At 39.3% G+C, this 19,233-nt stretch overlaps 1 protein-coding gene across 1 annotated transcript in view; it reads right to left on the reverse strand.

The window, feature by feature from the left end:
- Positions 1-19,233, reverse strand: part of nsmce2 (NSE2 (MMS21) homolog, SMC5-SMC6 complex SUMO ligase) — a 231,856-nt gene that overhangs the window by 194,797 nt on the left and 17,826 nt on the right. Inside the window, exon 3 of the mRNA XM_072268301.1 lies at positions 5,611-5,717. Coding sequence (XP_072124402.1) covers positions 5,611-5,717 — 107 coding nt within the window. The remainder of the gene's footprint in view (positions 1-5,610; positions 5,718-19,233) is intronic.

Genomic DNA, 19,233 nt, shown 5'->3' on the forward strand with positions numbered 1-19,233 from the left:
ATTCAAAACCGTTGAAATAATATCAAAAATATCTTTCCGATATTTTTCCAACAAAGGACATGACCAAAACATGTGAGTTAAAGAAGCTATCTCGGAATGACATCTATCACATATAGGATTAATATAAGAATAATAACAATGTAGATAGATCTTTGGACATCTGAGCCCTGTGCACTACTTTAAACTGTATCAACGCATGTTTAGCACATATAGAGAATGAATTAACTAATTGAAGAATTTTTTCCCATTTTTCAATCGGTATAATAATCTTAAGTTCTCTTTCCCAATCAGTTTTAATTTTATTAGAAACATCAGGACATAAATTCATAATTATATTATAAATAATTGCTACAACACTTTTCTGAGAGAGATTTAGATCTAAAATTTTTTCCAAAATATCCATTGGATATAAGTGTGGAAAATTATGAGAAACAGTAATTAAAAAGTTTCTAACCTGTAGGTATCTAAAAAAGTGAGATCTGGGTAAATTATAATTATTAGAAAGTTGATCAAAGGACATGAAACAATTATCCAAAAATAAATCATGAAATCGTACTATACCTTTGATTTTCCAATCAAAGTAAGCTTGATCCATAGTGGAAGGTTGAAAAAGGAAATTAGATATAATAGGACTGGCTAAAATAAATTGATTCAACCCAAAAAATTTTCGGAATTGAAACCATATATGTAAAGTATGCACAACTATTGGATTATTCATTTGTTTATACAATTTAGAAGAAATAAAAGGAAGCGAAGTTCCTAAAACTGAACCCAAAGAAGACCCTTGTAATGAATTACATTCAAGATTTACCCAATGTGGACTTGAAGTTGCATCCGAATCTCGTAACCAAAATTTTAAGTATCGAATATTAATTGCCCAATAATAAAATCTAAAATTCGGGAGCGCTAACCCCCCCCTCTTTTTTAAATTTCTGTAAATACCTTTTACCTAGCCTAGGATTTTTGTTCTGCCATATATATGAGGAAATTTTTGAATCAACGTTATCAAAAAAAGATTTTGGGATAAAAATTGGAACCGATTGAAATACATATAGAAACTTAGGCAAAATAGTCATCTTAATAGCATTAATCCGACCAATCAAAGACAAAGATATTGGTGACCATTTAGTAAACAAGAGTTTAATCTGATCAATTAAATGTAAAAAATTAGCTTTAAATCTTTATACTTTTTTGTAATTATAATCTCTAAATATATAAATGAGTCAGTAACCAATTTAAATGGTAAACATCCATAAATAGGTACCTGCTTACTTAGGGGAAATAATTCACTCTTATTAAGGTTTAATTTGTAGCCAGAAAAATTACTAAATTGAGCCAACAAAGCTAAAATAGCAAGAATTGACTTCTCTGGATTAGAGATATAAAATAACAAATCATCTGCATATAGTGATAATTTATGTATTTCATTTCTGCGGGTAATACCAAAAATATTGGGCGAGTCACGGATAGCAATTGCTAAAGGTTCAAGGGCGATATTAAATAGTAAAGGACTAAGAGGGCATCCTTGCCTAGTACCACGAAACAGACGGAAAAAGGGAGATCTTTGATTATTAGTACAAACCAAAGCTACCGGGGTATAATATAACAATTTAATCCAAGATATAAATATCAAACTAAAATTGAATTTCTCGAGCACACTAAATAAATAACGCTATTCAACCCTGTCAAAGGCTTTCTCAGCATCTAATGAGATAATACATTCCGGAGTATTAAATGAAGGGGTATAAACAATATTCATTAACCTCCTAATATTAAAAGATGAATAATGATTTTTAATAAATCCAGTTTGGTCCATAGATATAATTTGAGGTAATACCTTCTCTAACTTAAGTTGCTAAAATTTTTGAATCTACATTCAAAAGAGATATTGGTCTGTATGATGCACACTCAGTAGAATCTTTGTTCTTTTTAAGAATTAAGGAAATAGAGGCTTCATAAAACGATTGTGGTAATTTACCTAAACTGATTGCTCCTTTGAATATTCTAGACAACCAAGGAGAGAGAATAGATGAAAAGGATTTAAAAAATTCCACTGTAAACCCGTCCGGACTGGGTGCTTTACCAGAGTTCATTGATGAGATTGCAGTTGTTATTTCTTTCTCTGTAATCCGAGTTTCTAATGATAAGCAATCTTCGGGTGATAATTTCGGAAAATTCAGTTGACTTAAAAAATCATGCATGATATTAAAATCATGAGGAAAATCAGGGTGATATAAAGAGGTATAAAATTCTTGAAAGGTTTTGTTTATCCCATCATGATCAACTGTCAAAGTATCATCGTGTTTGCGAATCTTAGTAATTTGACGTTTAGCCGAAGCAAATTTCAATTGATTAGCCAATAGTTTACCTGATTTATCACTAAGAATATAAAAATCACTTTTAGTTCTCGTTAATTGATTTTCAATCGAGGATGTTAATAGTAAACTATGTTCCAATTGAAGTTCAACTCTATGTTTGTACAGCTCCTTATTGGGAGCAATAGCATATTTTTTTTTATCAATTTCTTTAATTTTATCAACCAACAAGAGTATTTCATTCTTAACACGTTTTTTCAAACCAGCCGAATAGGAAATAATCTGACCACGGATATAAGCTTTAAAAGCGTCCCAAACTGTTCCATTGGAAACTTCTTCCATAGTATTAATTGAAAAGAAATCAATCTGTCTCTTCATAAACTTAACAAAGTCCAAGTCTTGAAATAAAATAGAGTTAAATCACCATTGTCTATTAGTAGAAGTATCCATTAACTTAATAGAAAGTTTCATTAGAGCATGATCTGAAATGGCGATAATGTCATAATTACAATCAATTACAGATGAGATTAATCGAGAATCAATTAAAAAATAGTCAATTCGAGAATAAGAACGATGAACATGTGGAAAGAATGAGAACTCTTTGTCCTTTGGGTGTAGAAATCTCCAAATTTCTGAAATCCCAGAATCAATCATAAAAGAGTTAATAAGAGTAGCCGACTTATTCGGTAAAGCCGGACTACCTATGGATCTGTCCAACATGGGATTCAAACATAAATTAAAGTCACCGCCCATTATCAACATATACTCGTTTAAGTTAGGAAAGGAAGTGAATATGTGCTTAAAAAATTTAGGGTAATCCACATTCGGAGCATAAACATTAACGATAGCAACCTTTTTAATAAAAAGTAACCCAGTGATTAACAAAAATCTACCATTAGGATCTGAGATAATGTCTTGATGAATAAATGTAATTGAGGGATCTATAAAAATTGAAACGCCTTTAAATTTGGCTTGGGAGTTCGAGTGGTATTGTTGTTCCTTCCAGAACTTAAAGAAGCGCTGATTATCCTCTTTCCTTACATGAGTTTCTTGTGCAAAAATAATATGAGCATTCAGTCTTTGGAATGTTTTGAAAATCTTTTTCCATTTTATTGGATGGTTTAAACCATTTGTATTCCAAGAGACAAAATTAATAATGTGAGCCATAATTTAAGATTAACCCTTTGGTATGTAAAGGGTTAACCATAATGTGAACTCATGAAATTGGAAGAGGAATACATGATCAGAGAGGAACCGGAAATCTCGACACTGCAGACATCTTTGTGGTACTAAATCAGCCCAATAGAAAAAATTAAAAAAGAAAAAAACTCCCCCACCCTCCGTCCCTAAGAACCCTGAACTAAGCCAGAGAAGGCCGAAGGAAGAACTAACACTAAATCTAACCCCATTTCTACAGGAGGCAACTCCAAAGATATATGTTATATAGATGACCCCCCCGAAAACTGATATAAAAAATTAAACACTATACTACAATAATCTACATAGTATAATTTCTAAAATACATAAGAAAAAGTAAGTATCAATACCCTATGATTAGTTAATTATAAATGAAAGTGAATAAAATATCGCTTCCAAAAAAAGAAAGGGGATTATGGGAAGAAGAAACATAAGAACATGGCGTCCCAAAAAGAACAAAGGAGATTATGCAAAAAGAAAAACAAACCGCCATTTTAATTGCAAAAATAAAGAACATATAACTGAAAATGATCATCAGATCAAATCGTTAGTGATAATATCGGAAATCAAAAAGTTAAGGAAAAATTAACTAAGAGAAAGTAATGTTATTCCTGAGAAATAACTTTTATATACGTTGTAAAATAATAACTATAGTACTAAGCACAAAACAAAAATCTTGAGCTTATAAAAAGACTTCATCGTACGGTAGTAGAAAGTTTATTATTTTTTTAAAAACACCAGAAAAAAAAGCTGATACTGAGAGCACAGAACATTAATTAAAGGGCAGTGTCTGTATCAGATGGGTAGTTGTCATCCAAAAAGCCTCGAGCGGCGGTTATGGAATGGAAGACACGATGAGATCCGTCAGGAAGAGAAATTCTTAGGCGTGCAGGGTACAATAATGCCGGTTTGAGATTTTTTTGATAACATTCCGACATCAGAGGTTTAAAAGTCAGTCGCTCTTTCATCACTTCGGGACTGTAATCTTGAACTATTCTGAAGGAACGGTGATGATAATTGATCATCCCTTGCCGACAGCAGTCTGGAGAAGCTGTTCTTTAACATTAACGTAATGGAAATGAAGCATAATTGGTCTCGGTTTTGATTCAGCGGATGCCGACTTTGGCTGCGATATACGGTGGGTGTGGTCAAGTAATGGAAAAACTGTTGGGAAAAACTGAGCTGAATGTATCGTTTAAAAGTTGAGCAAAGAATATTGAAGGGTCTCCATCTTCAACATCCTCGGGTAGACCAATTATACGCAAGTTCTGTCTTCTCGATCGATTTTCAAGATTGATGACTTTGGATTTAAAATGTTGCAGTTGTTTAATGGTCGAAGCTAAGTTCTGCTCTAAGTTCTCGACTTTTGAATCCGTCTTCTGAGATTTAATATCCAGTTCAGAGATTTTACTTCGATGTTTTTGAACTTCACAATCCAGGGATTTCAGGGTTTCCATGATTGATTTTAAATCTTCATTAAGACTTTGACGTTGCTGTTCAAATTTATCAGATAATTTACCAGATAAACTTTCAGATAGATTTTGACGTTACTCCTCAAACTTTTCCTCTAGAAACTTCATCATAGCATCTTAGGGTAGCTCCGTTTGTTTAGAGTCACCTTTTCTTTTTCTTCCGTTCCTGTCGGAATCTTTCCTGTCTTTGGATCTTTGGCTTTGAATTTAATTTCTTTAAATTCCAGAGTTGCAATTCAAGAAAAAAATCAGTAAGATGAAATAAATCTTCTGGTGTGGGTAAAAATTGGTTAGATAAGGGAGATCATAGGTTAAACAAAAGTTAACGGGAATGGAGCGAAGCCAGAAGCGACCTCACTCCATGAGCGCTCCCTGCAGAATTGCTCAAGTTTCCTCCCACATTTCAAAAATGCACTGGTTAGTAAGATCTGGGCATGCTAACGGAAACACTGCAGCACTTGCTGACTAACCCGAGCACATTCTCAATCCAAATCACTGTATGCTTCGATGCACATGTGACAAATAAAGCTAATCTTATCTTTAAGACCCAAGATTCCATTCAGCAGAGCCACAGAGCAGAGTAGTGGAACATAATAGTATCATCGAAGGAGTCTTGATAATTCTACCTGATTTGTGACGCCTTCAACAACTTGTATGAATTGTTCAAGTTCTCGATCCATGGATACATAGTCCAGCATCAACTTTTCCATTTTCCTTACTTCCTCCACACTGCCTAGAAAACAAATTCAAGTTTATTGTCATCCAACCATATCCATGTAGACCACCAAATGAAGCAACGTCCTTCCAGCCCAAGATGCACAACCAAGTACACCTAATTCAGGCATCACATCAGGTAATGTTACCACAGATAAACTAACAAATAACCAGGTGAATTTATGACACAAGTTAAAAAGCAAGCAGTATATGCTACTGGCACTTCATAAGTGATGAGAGCTGGGTGGTGGCAGGTAGAGGGATCATTATCTCACAGCCAGGGGGAAGAAATTGTTTCCCATCCTAACAGTCCTTGTCCTAATGCTATAGCACCTCTTGGTTGATGGTAGGCCATCAAAGTGACTGTTGGATGGATAGGAGGAATCACTGACAACGCTAAGGGCCCTGCATATGCAGCACTCCGGAGAAATACAGTGCCTATAAAAAGTATTCACTCCCCTTGGAAATTTTCAAGTTTTATTGTTTTACAGCACTGAATCACAGTGGATTTAATTTGGCTTTTTTGACACTGATGAACAGAAAAGACTCTTCGGTGTCAAAGTGAAAACAAATTCCTACAAAATTGGGCTAGATTTATTACAATTATTAAACACAAATTAATTACCCCTTCAAGTCAGTATTGAGTAAATACACCTTTGGCAGCAATTACAGCCTTGAATCTGTGTACATCAACCGTCTCGACTTCACCGCACCTTGTCCCCATTCCAACCTCACTCCTTCCGAAAGCTCCCTCCGCACTAATCCTAACCTTATTATTAAACCCGTCAATAAGGGGGGTGCTGTTGTAGTCTGGTGTACTGACCTCTACCTTGCCGAGGCACAGCGACAACTCGTGGATACCTCCTCTTATTTACTCCTCGATCGTGACCCCACTAAGGAGCACCAGGCCATTGTCTCCCACACCATCACCGACCTTATCCGCTCAGGGGATCTCCCATCCACTGCTACCAACCTTATAGTTCCCACATCTCGTACTTCCCGTTTCTACCTCCTACCCAAGATCCACAAACCTGCCTGTCCTGGCAGACCTATTGTCTCAGCTTGCTCCTGCCCCACCGAACTCATTTCTGCATACCTCGACATGGTTTTATCCCCCCTTGTTCAATCCCTTCCGACCTATGTTCGTGACACTTCTCACGCTCTTAAACTTTTCGATGATTTTAAGTTCCCTAGCCCCCACCGCTTTATTTTCACCATGGTTGTCCAGTCCCTATATACTTCCATCCCCCATCAGGAAGGTCTCAAAGCTCTACGCTTCTTTTTGGATTCCGGACCTAATCAGTTCCCCTCTACCACCACTCTGCTCCGTCTAGCGGAATTAGTCCTTACTCTTAATAATTTCTCCTTTGGCTCCTCCCACTTCCTCCAAACTAAAGGTGTAGCTATGGGCACCCGTATGGGTCCTAGCTATGCCTGCCTTTTTGTTGGCTTTGTGGAACAATCTATGTTCCGTGCCTATTCTGGTATCTGTCCCCCACCTTTCCTTCGCTACATCGACAACTGCATTGGCGCTGCTTCCTGCACGCATGCTGAGCTCGTTGAGTTTATTAACTTTGCCTCCAACTTTCACCCTGCCCTTAAGTTTACCTGGTCCATTTCCGACACCTCCCTCCCCTTTCTAGATCTTTCTGTCTCTGTCTCTGGAGACAGCTTATCCACTGATGTCTAGTATAAGCCTACTGACTCTCACAGCTATCTGGACTATTCCTCTTCTCACCTTGTCTCTTGCAAAAATGTCATCCCCTTCTCGCAATTCCTCCATCTCTGCCGCATCTGCTCTCAGGATGAGGCTTTTCATTCCAGGACGAGGGAGATGTCCTCCTTTTTTAAAGAAAGGGGCTTCCCTTCCTCCACTATCAACTCTGCTCTCAAACGCATCTCCCCATTTCACGCACATCTGCTCTCACTCCATCCTCCCGCCACCCCACTCGGAATAGGGTTCCCCTGGTCCTCACCGACCACCTCAGCAGCCTCCAGGTCCAACATATTATTCTCCGTAACTTCCGCCACCTCCAACGGGATCCCACCACTAAGCACATCTTTCCCTCCCCCACCTCTGCTTTCCGCAGGGATCGCTCCCTACGCGACTCCCTTGTCCATTAGTCCCCCCCATCCCTCCCCACTGATCTCCCTCCTGGCACTTATCTGCGTAAGCGGAACAAGTGCTACAAATGCCCTTACACTTCCTCCCTTACCACCATTTAGGGCCCCAGACAGTCCTTCCAGGTGAGGCAACACTTCACCTGTGAGTCGACTGGGGTGATATACTGCGTCCGGTGCTCCCGATGTGGCCTTTTATATATTGGCGAGACCCAACGCAGACTGGGAGACCGCTTTGCTGAACATCTATGCTCTGTCCGCCAGAGAAAGCAGGATCTCCCAGTGGCCACACATTTTAATTCCACATCCCATTCCCATTCTGACATGTCTATCCATGGCCTCCTCTAATGTAAAGATGAAGCCACACTCAGGTTGGAGGAACAACACCTTATATTCCGTCTGGGTAGCCTCCAACCTGATGGCATGAACATTGACTTCTCTAACTTCCGTTAATGCCCCACCTCCCCCTCGTACCCCATCTGTTACTTATTTTTATACACACATTCTTTCCCTCACTCTCCTTTTTCTCCCTCTGTCCCTCTGAATATACCCCTTGCCCATCCTCTTGGTCCCCCCCCCCCAATCTTTCTTTCTGGACCTCGTGTCCCATGACCCTCTCGTATCCCTTTTGCCTATCACCTGTCCAGCTCTTGGCTCCATCCCTCCCCCTCCTGTCTTCTCCTATCATTTTGGATCTCCCCCTCCCCCTCCAACTTTCTTTTTTTTTAATTTTATTTTTATTTGGATAAGGAATTCACAAATATCATGTACTTTTTTCACACATATAACCTTTTCCATTTTTTATATGTATAAAACTACAATTATTTATACATTCTTAAGTACACATTGAGATGATATAAAAGGAAAATAAATATTTAAATAGATAATTATGTACTGTGGTAAATCTAACCTATTAGGCTAAGTAATGAAATTAGTTGTTAAAAAAAATGGTAATAATAGTTTCCACACAATCCTTCTGGACCATTTCCACTGGTCCAAAATGTTGTATACAAGCCTATATACCAACCATTGTAGGTGTTTATATCCTAATTTGTTCATGCTTGCTCCTGCCCGCAGACATAATTATCCAATCCTTATGTATTTACTTAATTTTTTCATTTTTTTATCCCTTTCCCAAATCTTTCCCCTTACTTGTGTTAATTCTCTATTTTCCAAAAAAAAAACAAAAAAAAACAAACATTTAGACTAGGGGTGCTTACGTTAGCAATATTACTGTGTTGATGAGAAGAGCAATATAAATCATTAGGAGAGTCATCTAAAGTCTGCTCGCATTGGGGTTATATATTCAATCCATTTATTCCAGATTTGATAAAATTTTTCTTTTTGAGTTCTCAGGGAGTAAGTCAACTTTTCCATTTTAAATATTTCCAAGATAATTTTGTACCAATCTTCTAATGTAGGTGGTATTGGACTTAGCCATTTTCTAGTGATTGATTTCTTACTTGCCGCTAAGAGGGCCTGCAGCAACTTTATATCTTCCTTCTGTTCAAGGAACAATACATGCCCCAAATAGAGCGTCTCAAAGTTCAGAGGTATTTGGGATCTAAGTACCTTAACTAATGTTCTATGAATACCTTCCCAAAATAGACTTAATTTAGGGCAATCCCAGAAAATATGAAAATGATTTGCCTCCTTGGACCCACACCTTCTCCAACACATCACATTTGTATCTTTATATTTTTCCTGATATGGGGTCTTGAAGTATTTTATAATGTTTTTCCAACAATGTTCTCTCCAAGTCAAGGAATTAGTCGAGGACCATTGAAAGCTGCAGATTTTCCCCCAAGCCTCCTCTGAAAGTACCAACCCCGCTTCTTTCTCCCACTTCTCTTTAATATACAGTGTATTTACATTTTTAGCATGGGAGAGTGCATTATATAGGCGAGAAACTGCTTTACTAGGTATTGAACTGCAAGCCGAATTCAGAATCTTGAAAAATTCTAATTCTACTGTTGATAGGTCTGTATATCTACAACTCTGGTTAACATAGTTTCGTATTTGAAGGTACCTAAAAAAGTCATTACGTTCTAGGCCATGTTTGTCCTGCAGGATTTGGAAACTTTGTAATACTCTTTTATCTATAAATGAGAGGTACGTTGTAAGACCTTTCTTTATCCATAGCTCAAATCTTTTATCTCCTCTGTTGGGAAGGAATTCGGTATCATATGCATACCATCTAAAGGGTTTTAACATGTTGTTAATTCCACATGAATTAACCACCTTCTGCCATACTTTTAATGTAAGATTTATCCAAGCGTTATTAAATTTTTCCAACTGGGCCATCAATCCTCTGTCAGCTATTGAGGCCTGAAGAGGAAAACTGTCAACTAATCCAAATTCTATTTCCTTCCATCTAGCCTTATATTCCCTATTACACCAATATAACAGAGGGGTTATCTGTGAGGCATAAAAATAATTTCTCAGGCAAGGAAGAACCATACCTCCTACTTCATAATTCTTTTGTCTCAGGTAAAGAAAATTTCTTTGAGTTTCCAATGTATAAATATCGTCAATTTCACTTTGCAATTTCCTAATTTCCTGTTTTCGATTTGAATTACTTTTGTTGCTATCAACAGCTTGAAGTTGTTTTAATTTTCCTTGGAAGGTCTGCTAATTTTTGTGCATTAATTTTTTTCATGTGAGTAGTAATGGAAATAATTTTCCCTCTCAGTACAGCTTTCAATGTATCCCATAAAATCACTGGTGATGTTTCTCCCGTGTCATTAAGGTCTAGATATTCTTTGATTTCTCCCCTTAATCTCCCCATTATTTTCGGGTTATTGAGTATATGTGAGTTTAGCCTCCATAGTGTTTTCCTCATTTTCCTTTCCAGGATTAGAGACATAGAGACTGGGCTATGATCCAACAGATCAATTGTTGCAATATTACAGTTTTTTATCCTGAGTCTATCTGTATTAAAGATAAAGAAATAGTCTATCCTTGAATAGGCTGAATGAGGGAAAGAGTAATATGTATAATCTTTACTAGTAGGGTGTAATTCCCTCCAGACATCTATAATTCCCAACTCCTCCATCTCATCACTTTCCGAGTCAGAGGTTTATTCTGAGTAACTATTCTTGAAGAATCTAATATAGGATTTAATCTAATAATAAAATCCCCTCCACAAATTACTACCCCTTGAGAACTGACCATTAGGTCAAAAATGTGTCTATAAAATGACCATTCACAACCTGGAGGAGCATAAACATTCAGCAATGTTATTTCTGTACCTTCTATTCTTCCTGTGATTTTTACAAACCGTCCTTCTTTGTCTCTAGTCTCTGAAATATGTTCATAATTAAGAGTACTTGATATTAAAGTAGCTACCCCTCCTTTGTGACTCAATTTATATGATGAATAAAATACATGCTTAAAGCCCATTCTTTTTAATTTTCCATGTTCAGATTGGCTCATATGTGTTTCCTGGAGGAAAGCTATTTGTGCCCTCTCTTTTTTCAATTTAGACATAATCTTATTTCTTTTAATTGGATTCAAAACCCCATTAACATTATAGGAAATTATTTTTACCAATTCAGTTTGCATTTTTCTCTAGTAGAAAAAAAAACTCTCCTTTTCTAACCAAACAGTAAGCAATCCCTTCTCAACAGTAAACCAAGACATATAACCACACCCTAGACATTTTTGAACGTGTAACATTTGAAAATTTTTCCCGACTTCCCACAGTGAGGCCTGAGCACCGACCCGCCTCAGTTCAGAGGGATAACCTCTATCTTCACCCTGTGTTAGAGGGCCCTCAGCAGTTTGGATAATCATAGAGAATTTTCTCCTATTTATGTCTCGACCAAATTGCTATCATTCAAGTTATTCCGCCTAGTTTATTTTCAGTTACCAGTTTTCATTTTACTTTTAAGTCCGATTTACTCTTTTCAGTCATTTCTCTTAATTAATCTGTATTCTCTGTACATTCGCGTCTGAATATTTGCAGCTTTTCCTTGTAGTTTGACACTCTGGTTCGAGTGGAGCATCCTCGCCCCACTGACTGCCACGACTTCTGCCGAATCCTCTCCAGTAGCGACTCCGGTTGGGTGATAACTTTAATAGATAGTCCCCGGTCCGCCAGGTCCAACGTTGCTTCCTCCACCGTAGCGTAAGTTTTTGTCCCTTTGTCATAAAAGACTCTCAGCCCAGCTGGATACAGGGTCTGGAATCTGATGTTGTTTTCCTTCAGGACTCTCCGTGTTTCCGTATATTCCTTCTGTCTGGCAAGAATCCCCGGTGCGTAGTCGTGGTCTAAACTGATTTTACAGTTGTTCCACATGAAACCTTTATTTTGCCATGCCCTTTTAAGCACCTCTTCCTTCGTTCTGTAGCTGAGAAATCTGACCAGAATCGATCTGGGCTGGGCGCCTGCCGGAGGCTGTGGTGCCAACGCGCAGTGAGCCCTTTCTATCTGTAGGTCTTTTGCGGCCGGTATATCAAGGTTCTCTCTAAGCAGCTTCTCCACGAAGGGAATCATCAATCCGGGTTTACCTTCGGTTCCTTTGGGAACTCCGTAGATCCTCACATTTTCCCTTCTCGAGCGGCCTTCTTGATCTATTAGTTTCCACTGGAGCTGGTCTTGTAGCTTCAGCATTTCTGCTATCACCTCCTCTGTGTTTTGTAGCTTCTCTTCAATTCCAACAATCCTCGCTTCAGCTTCATCTATCCGCGAGTTAGTTTTTACTATTTCTCCTTTAATATCTTCCAGCTGTTTGCTGTTATCTTGTCAGAACTCACGAATCTCTCCGAGAATCAAAGACAGATTCACCGATTCCCCCTCATTATCTCCGTCCTGGCTTGCCGTGGGGGAGCTAGGCCCGTCGTCTTTCTGCGTCTCTTTATGTTTATCAGCCTTCGGAGCGGACTTTTTAATCTTGTTCCTAGACATCATCCTTGCCCCTTTTATTAATATAGTTATGCAATGTTAAGTATTTGTCTAAATTCGATTTTGGGGCAGTTTACCTTCTTTTTTGTCGAGAGACCTTTTCCTTACGCCGCCATTCCCTTGATGACCCGGAAGTCGCCTCCCCCCCCTCCAACTTTCAAATCCCTTACTCACTCTTCCTTCAGTTAGTCCTGACGAAGGGTCTCGGCCTGAAACGTCGACTGCACCTCTTCCTAGAGATGCTGCCTGGCCTGCTGCGTTCACCAGCAACTTTTATGTGTGTTGCTTGAATTTCCAGCATCTGCAGAATTCCTGTTGCTTGAATCTGTGTGGATAGGTTTCTGCACATCGGAGCTTTGCATATCTGGACACTGCAATTTTTCCCCCATTCTTCTTTACAAAACTGCTCAGGCTCTGTCAGATTGCATGGAGATCATGAGTGAACAGCCCTTTTCAAGTCAAGCACAACTTCTCAAATGGATTCAGGTCTGGACACTGACTTGACACTCCAGGACATTAACTTGGTTGTTTTTCAGCCATTCCTGTGTAGCTTTAGCTTTGTGCTTGGGGTCATTGTCCTGATGGAAAACAACCCCTAGCCCAAGTCACAGTTCTCTTGCAGACCGCATCAGGCTTTCCTCTAGGAATTCCCTGTATCTTACTGCATTCATTTTACCTTCTACCTTCACAAACCTTCCAGGGCCTGCTGCAGTGAAGCATCCCCATGGCAGAGATGGTGTGTTTTTGATGATGTGCAGTATTTAGCTTATGTCAAACATAGCGTTTAGTCTGATGGCCAAAAAGCTCAAGTTTGGTTTCATTCAACCACAGAACCTCCTTCCAGCTGAATTCAGAGTTTTCTTCTCTGAATTCCGAACTCTGAACATGCCTTCTGGAAAACCCTAGCCAAGATTTCACATGATGTTCATACCATCAGGTTGGAGGCTACCCAAACGGAATATACGATGTTGTTCCTTCAACCCAAGTGTGGCTTTATCCCGACAGTGGAGGAGGCCATGGTTGGATATATCAGAATGGGAATGGGAAGTGGAATTAAAATGGGTGGACACTGTGAGATCCCCCTTGTTCTGGCAGAGGAAGCATAGATGCTCAGCGAAGCGGTCTCCCAAACTATGTCGGGTCTCACCGATACATAAAAGACCACACTGGGACCACCATACACAGTATATGACACCAACAGACTCACAAGTGAAGTGTCATCTTACCTGGAAGGACTGTTTGGGACCCTGAATGGTAGTCAGGGAGGAGGTGTAGGGGCAGGTGAAGCACTTGCTCCACTTGCAAGGATAAGTGCCAGGAGGGAGATCAGTGGGGAAGGATGAATGGACAAGAGGGTTACATAGGGAGCGATTCCTTTGGAAAGCAGAAAGTTTTGGGGGGGGGGGGAGAGATGTGTTTGATGGTGGTGGTGGAAGTTTCAGAGAATTATGTACTGGACACGTAGGCTGCTGGGGTGGTAGGTGAGGACAAGAGGAACCTTATCCCTGGTAGCATGGCAGAAGGATGGGGTAAGAGCAGACGTGCGTGAAATGGAAGAGATGTGGTTGAGGGCAGCGTTGATGGTGGAAGAAGGGAAGCCCCTTTCTTTGAAAAAGGAGGACATTCCTTCATTCTAGAATGAAAAACCTCATCTGCAGATGCGGCAGGAACGGTAGAATTGAGAGAAGGGGATTGCGTTTTTACAAGTAGCAGGGTGGGATGAGGTATAGTCCAGGTAGCTATGAGAGTCCGTTGGTTTATTATAGACATCGGTGGATAAGCTGTCTCCGGTGATAGAGGAAGGAAAGGGAAGTGTCAGAAATGGACCAGGTGAATTTGAGGGCTGGGCGGAAGTTGGAGGCAAAGTAGATGAAATCAACGAGTTCAGGAAGTAGCACCAATGCAGTCATTGACGTAGTGTAGGAAAAGTGTGAGACGGTCACCAGTGTAGGCTTACAACATAGACTGTTCCATATAGCCAACAAACAGGCAGGCATAGCTGGGACCCATACGAGTGCCCATGGCTACCCGAAGGAGATATTATTGAGAGTGTGGACAAGTTCCACCACACAGAGGAGAGTGGTGCTGGAGGTGAACTGGTTGGGTCTGGGGTCCAGAAAGAAACAGAGAGCTTTGAGGCCTTACTGGCGGGGGATGAAGGTGTATAGGGACTCAACATCCATAGTAAAAATAAGATGATGGGGGCCAGGGAACCTGAAATCCTTGAAAAGATCAAGAGTGTGTGAGGTGTTACAGATGTAGGTGGGAGGGGACTGAATCAGGGGGATAAAACAGAGTCAAGATATGCAGCAGATATGAGTTCAGTGGGGCCGGAACAAGCTGAACAATGGGTCTACCTGGACAAGCAGGTTTGTGGATTTTGGGTAGGAGGTAGAAATCAGAGTTGTGGGGGCAGGAACTGAGGTTGGTGGTGGTGGATGGGAGGTCCCCAGAATCAATAAGGTTGGTGATGATGTGGGAGAGAATAGCCTAGAGGGGTTCTGTTTCAGGGGCAAGTAAGAGGAGGTGTCTGAGAGTTGGCACTGGGCCTCAGCAAGGTAGAGGTCAGTTCGCTAGACTACTACAGCACCTCCCTTATCCCTAGGTTTTTATGGTGAGGTTAGGCTTAGTGCGGAGGGAGTGGAGAGCCGAGTGTTTGGAAGAAGTGAGGTTGGAATAGGAGAGAGGAGTGTTGAGGTCTAGACAGGTTAATGCCTTGTCGGCAGTTGGCAATGAAAAGGTCCAGAGCAGGCAGAAGACCAGGGCGGGGTGTCCAGGAAGAGGAAGAGGGTTGAAGACGGGAGATCGGTGTGGAGTGGGGAGTCCTTGCCAAGGAAATAGCCTGGAGTCGGTGGCGGAGGAAGAGCTCAGTGTCATGACAGGCGCAGAACTGAGGTGTGGGTGCAGGGCAGAACATTCTGTCTCAGAGAGGATAAAGGTCGGAGGGAATGGTGAAAACCCAGCATGGATGAGAGCTGAGATCGGAAGGGGGAGAGGTTGGTGGTGTCTGAGGAGAAAGGAGGTTTGGAGTGTTCAGGGATGGTGAGGTGAGAGGAAGATGGAATTTCCGAGGACCCAGGAGCTGACAATAGGACCTGAGAAAGACAGGATTGTGGAGTAGTGGTGGGGGAAGGAGAGACAGAGGTTCCAGCAGCAGCACATGAAGACCCAGTCTGGAGGTCGAGGTAGGATTGGAGTTTGAAGTTGCACAATTGGCACTTTGGCAATGTCAGAGGTTGTTGGCACCTGCATTGATGGCAGAGGATATTGGGTTTTGAGTCTGCTCTAAATTGTTAGAGCCATTGAGATCAGCAGCAGAGATCGCGGTCTGGAGAAGCAGGAGTTGGCCATTCAAAGTGAAACTTGATCCATTCATCAACAAAATCATGACTGGTCCAACTGGAACCTCAACTCAATATTCCTTTTTTTAATCACCTTGCTTATCACAAATCTAACTCTGTCATATAAAAAACTAAAAGTTCTACTTTCACCACCTTTTAAAGAGAGTTTTAAAGACATGATGGGGAGTCTCCATTTGGCAGTGCATGGAGTAAGACGTCTTTTTGTCTCAGCTCCATTTTTTTTATAACTTACTTTCCACTGCTAGAGCTGTTTTAAGTTTGAAGGTTTATTATACTTGCTGAAGGATTTTACGGTTTAAATATGATGGCTGGAACTGAGTTGCATAGCGGCAAAACCCTTCCTGAACTGCAGCAAATGGAGAAATCAGAGGAAGTTTTTACTCTAGATAAAATGTTCTCTTTATGGAAGCTATGAATGTGAAGATCGAGATGTTGGATACCAAAATGGATAAACTGACGAAAGCTAATGAATTGTTTGAAAAAACCATCATTGTTATTAAGGAGTCTTTGAAGAGTCTGGAAGATCGGTATCAGACACTTAAGCAGAGCAATCACAGAATTGAAAGAGATTTTGAATTAATGGATCAATTTATTAAGGAACAGGATTTGAAGATATCTTTTATGGAAAAGAAAATTAATGAAAATACTTCCGAACTATCAAGGATTAAGAAGAAAACAATTGATTTGGAAAGTAGAAGTCGCAGGACGAATATACCTATACTGGGTTTGCCTGAAAATACGGAAACCAGTGAGCCACTTAGGTTTTTTCCGAACATGTCATATTCATTTTTTGGTGACAGTCTTGAAGCTCATCTGATATTGGACAGAGCCCACCGAATTGGATGTCTTAAATCATCAGTTGAAATTAAATCACCAGCCGGAATTAAACCACATCCTGTTATTCTCTGTTTGCATTATTTTTCAACCAAAGAAGCTATTCTTCGGAATGCAAGGAAAAGGGATAAGTTAATCTATAATCAAGTCCAGATTCGTATAGTGGAAGACTATGCCCCAGAGATTTATGCCGAAAGAATCAAATATCGCGAAGTGATAGCGGAATTTTTTAAAATGAATCTCCGTCCGTCTCTGTGCTACCCCGCGTGTTTGATGATTACTCCACCAAATGCTCGTGTAAGACGGATTGATTGTCCAGAAGGTGGTTGGAAATTTATAAAAGAGTTTAAGTCTACTCTGCAAGCAATTTGAAAAGTTGATCCTTAGCTGGGAGTGGTTTGTAATCCCGTTGATTAAAGTTTGCTTTTTGTGTTATTAATGTTCAGATACAGACTTGGTTAACTTTAGATCTGTTGTTGTTTGCTTTAACAGTTAATGTAGTTCTGAGCTTAATACATATATATTTACCTGTTTTTTCCTTGATTTGTAAGTCTTTAATATTAGTTGTAGTATATATTAGTACATGTCCTTTTTTTGAATACATGGCTGTGTATTTTAAATAGATTTAAGATGGCCGTTGTTAACTGGGTCTTAATTACTGTTAGACACAATATGAAAATATTTGGAATTTGTTTACTTCTTTATGTACTCTTTGTTATGTCTTGTTGGTGGTGGGTTTTTTAAATTTGTAAATGGAGCTGCCATCTGGAGACGGGTAAAAGGTCAGTAGTTTAGCATGTCGTTTGCCTATTGGATGATGTTCGGGCTTTTGGGGGAAGTGGGTGGGGCTATTAGGTTACAAACAACAGGAATTCTGCAGATGCTGGAAATTCAAGCAACACACATCAAAGTTGCTGGTGAACGCAGCAGGCCAGGCAGAAGGGTCTCAGCCTGAAATGTCGACTGTACCTCTTCCTAGAGATGCTGCCTGGCCTGCTGCATTCACCAGCAACTTTGATGTGTGGGGCTATTAGGTTAGTTTTTTTTCGACTGGGCAGTCCTGAGGGGTTTTTCTTTGTCAATCATCTTGCTGTTCTTTCTGATCGAGTCAAGCTTCGACCTTTCTTCTGGCTTAGGCTGTGCCTGCGCGTTAGATTAGTTTATAAAACTTTCAAATTAAATTTTAAATATGGATCTCAATAAAATCAATATAATCTCTTGGAACTTAAATGGTATGAACCAACCTATAAAGCGTAGAAAGATTTTTAAGAAATTAAAAACACTTCATGCATATATTATTTTTCCACAGGAGATGCATATTTGTAAACAAGATGAAAGTTGTTTTTTTAAATTTTGGTAGGGACCCTTATTTCATTCTTTATCAGTAAATAAAATAAGAGGGGTATCTATTTTTATTAACTCTAAAATCCCTTTTGTCCATTTTAATACTGTTACTGATTTAATTGGAAGATATTTGATTGTTATTGGTTTGTTGTGTGGTCAAAAGGTGGCTTTAGTTTGTGTATACACGCCTAATACAGACAGCCCCAATTTTTTTAAGAAGCTATTTTCTGTATTATCGAACTTAAATGAATATAAGTTGATTATGGGCGGTGACTTTAACTGTTGTCTTAACCCGTTGATTGATAGATCGTCCACCAATCCGTCACTTCCTAATAAAGCTGCGACTTGTATTAATTCTTTTTTATTAGAATATGGTTTGGTCGATATTTGGAGATTTAAATTTCCTAAAGAAAAATATTTTTCTTTTTTTTTCCACATGTATTCAAGAATTGATTTTTTTTTTGGATATGCGATCGGTGCCCTCTGTTGTTGAGTGTGCTTATGATGTGATTGCGTTGTCAGATCACGCACCTATGAAACTAACTTTAGAACTTCCTGATAATATTTACAGACCTCAGTGGAGATTTAACATTTCATTGTTACAAGATTCAACTTTTGTAAATTTTATTAAAGAACAAATTCCTCTATTTTTTGAATTGAATACAACTGAGGGAATGTCAAATTTGGTTATTTGGGATACTATGAAATCTTTTCTTAGGGGACAGATAATTTCATATTCAGCAGGTTTAAGAAGGAAAACTAAGGCGGAACTTTTGCTGATTACTAACAGGATTAAAGAAATAGATAAACTTTATTCAGTAACACCTAGTAAAGATCTCTTTAAGGAAAGGGTGGAACTCCAAGCACAACATGATTTGCTGTTGACTTTTCAAAAGTACAGCAACTTTTTAAATCCAAAAGCCAATTTTATATACACGGAGACAAATTAGGCAAATTATTAGCTGGTC

Source organism: Mobula birostris, chromosome 9 (genome assembly GCF_030028105.1).
Source record: "Mobula birostris isolate sMobBir1 chromosome 9, sMobBir1.hap1, whole genome shotgun sequence".
NCBI lineage: Eukaryota > Metazoa > Chordata > Chondrichthyes > Myliobatiformes > Myliobatidae > Mobula > Mobula birostris.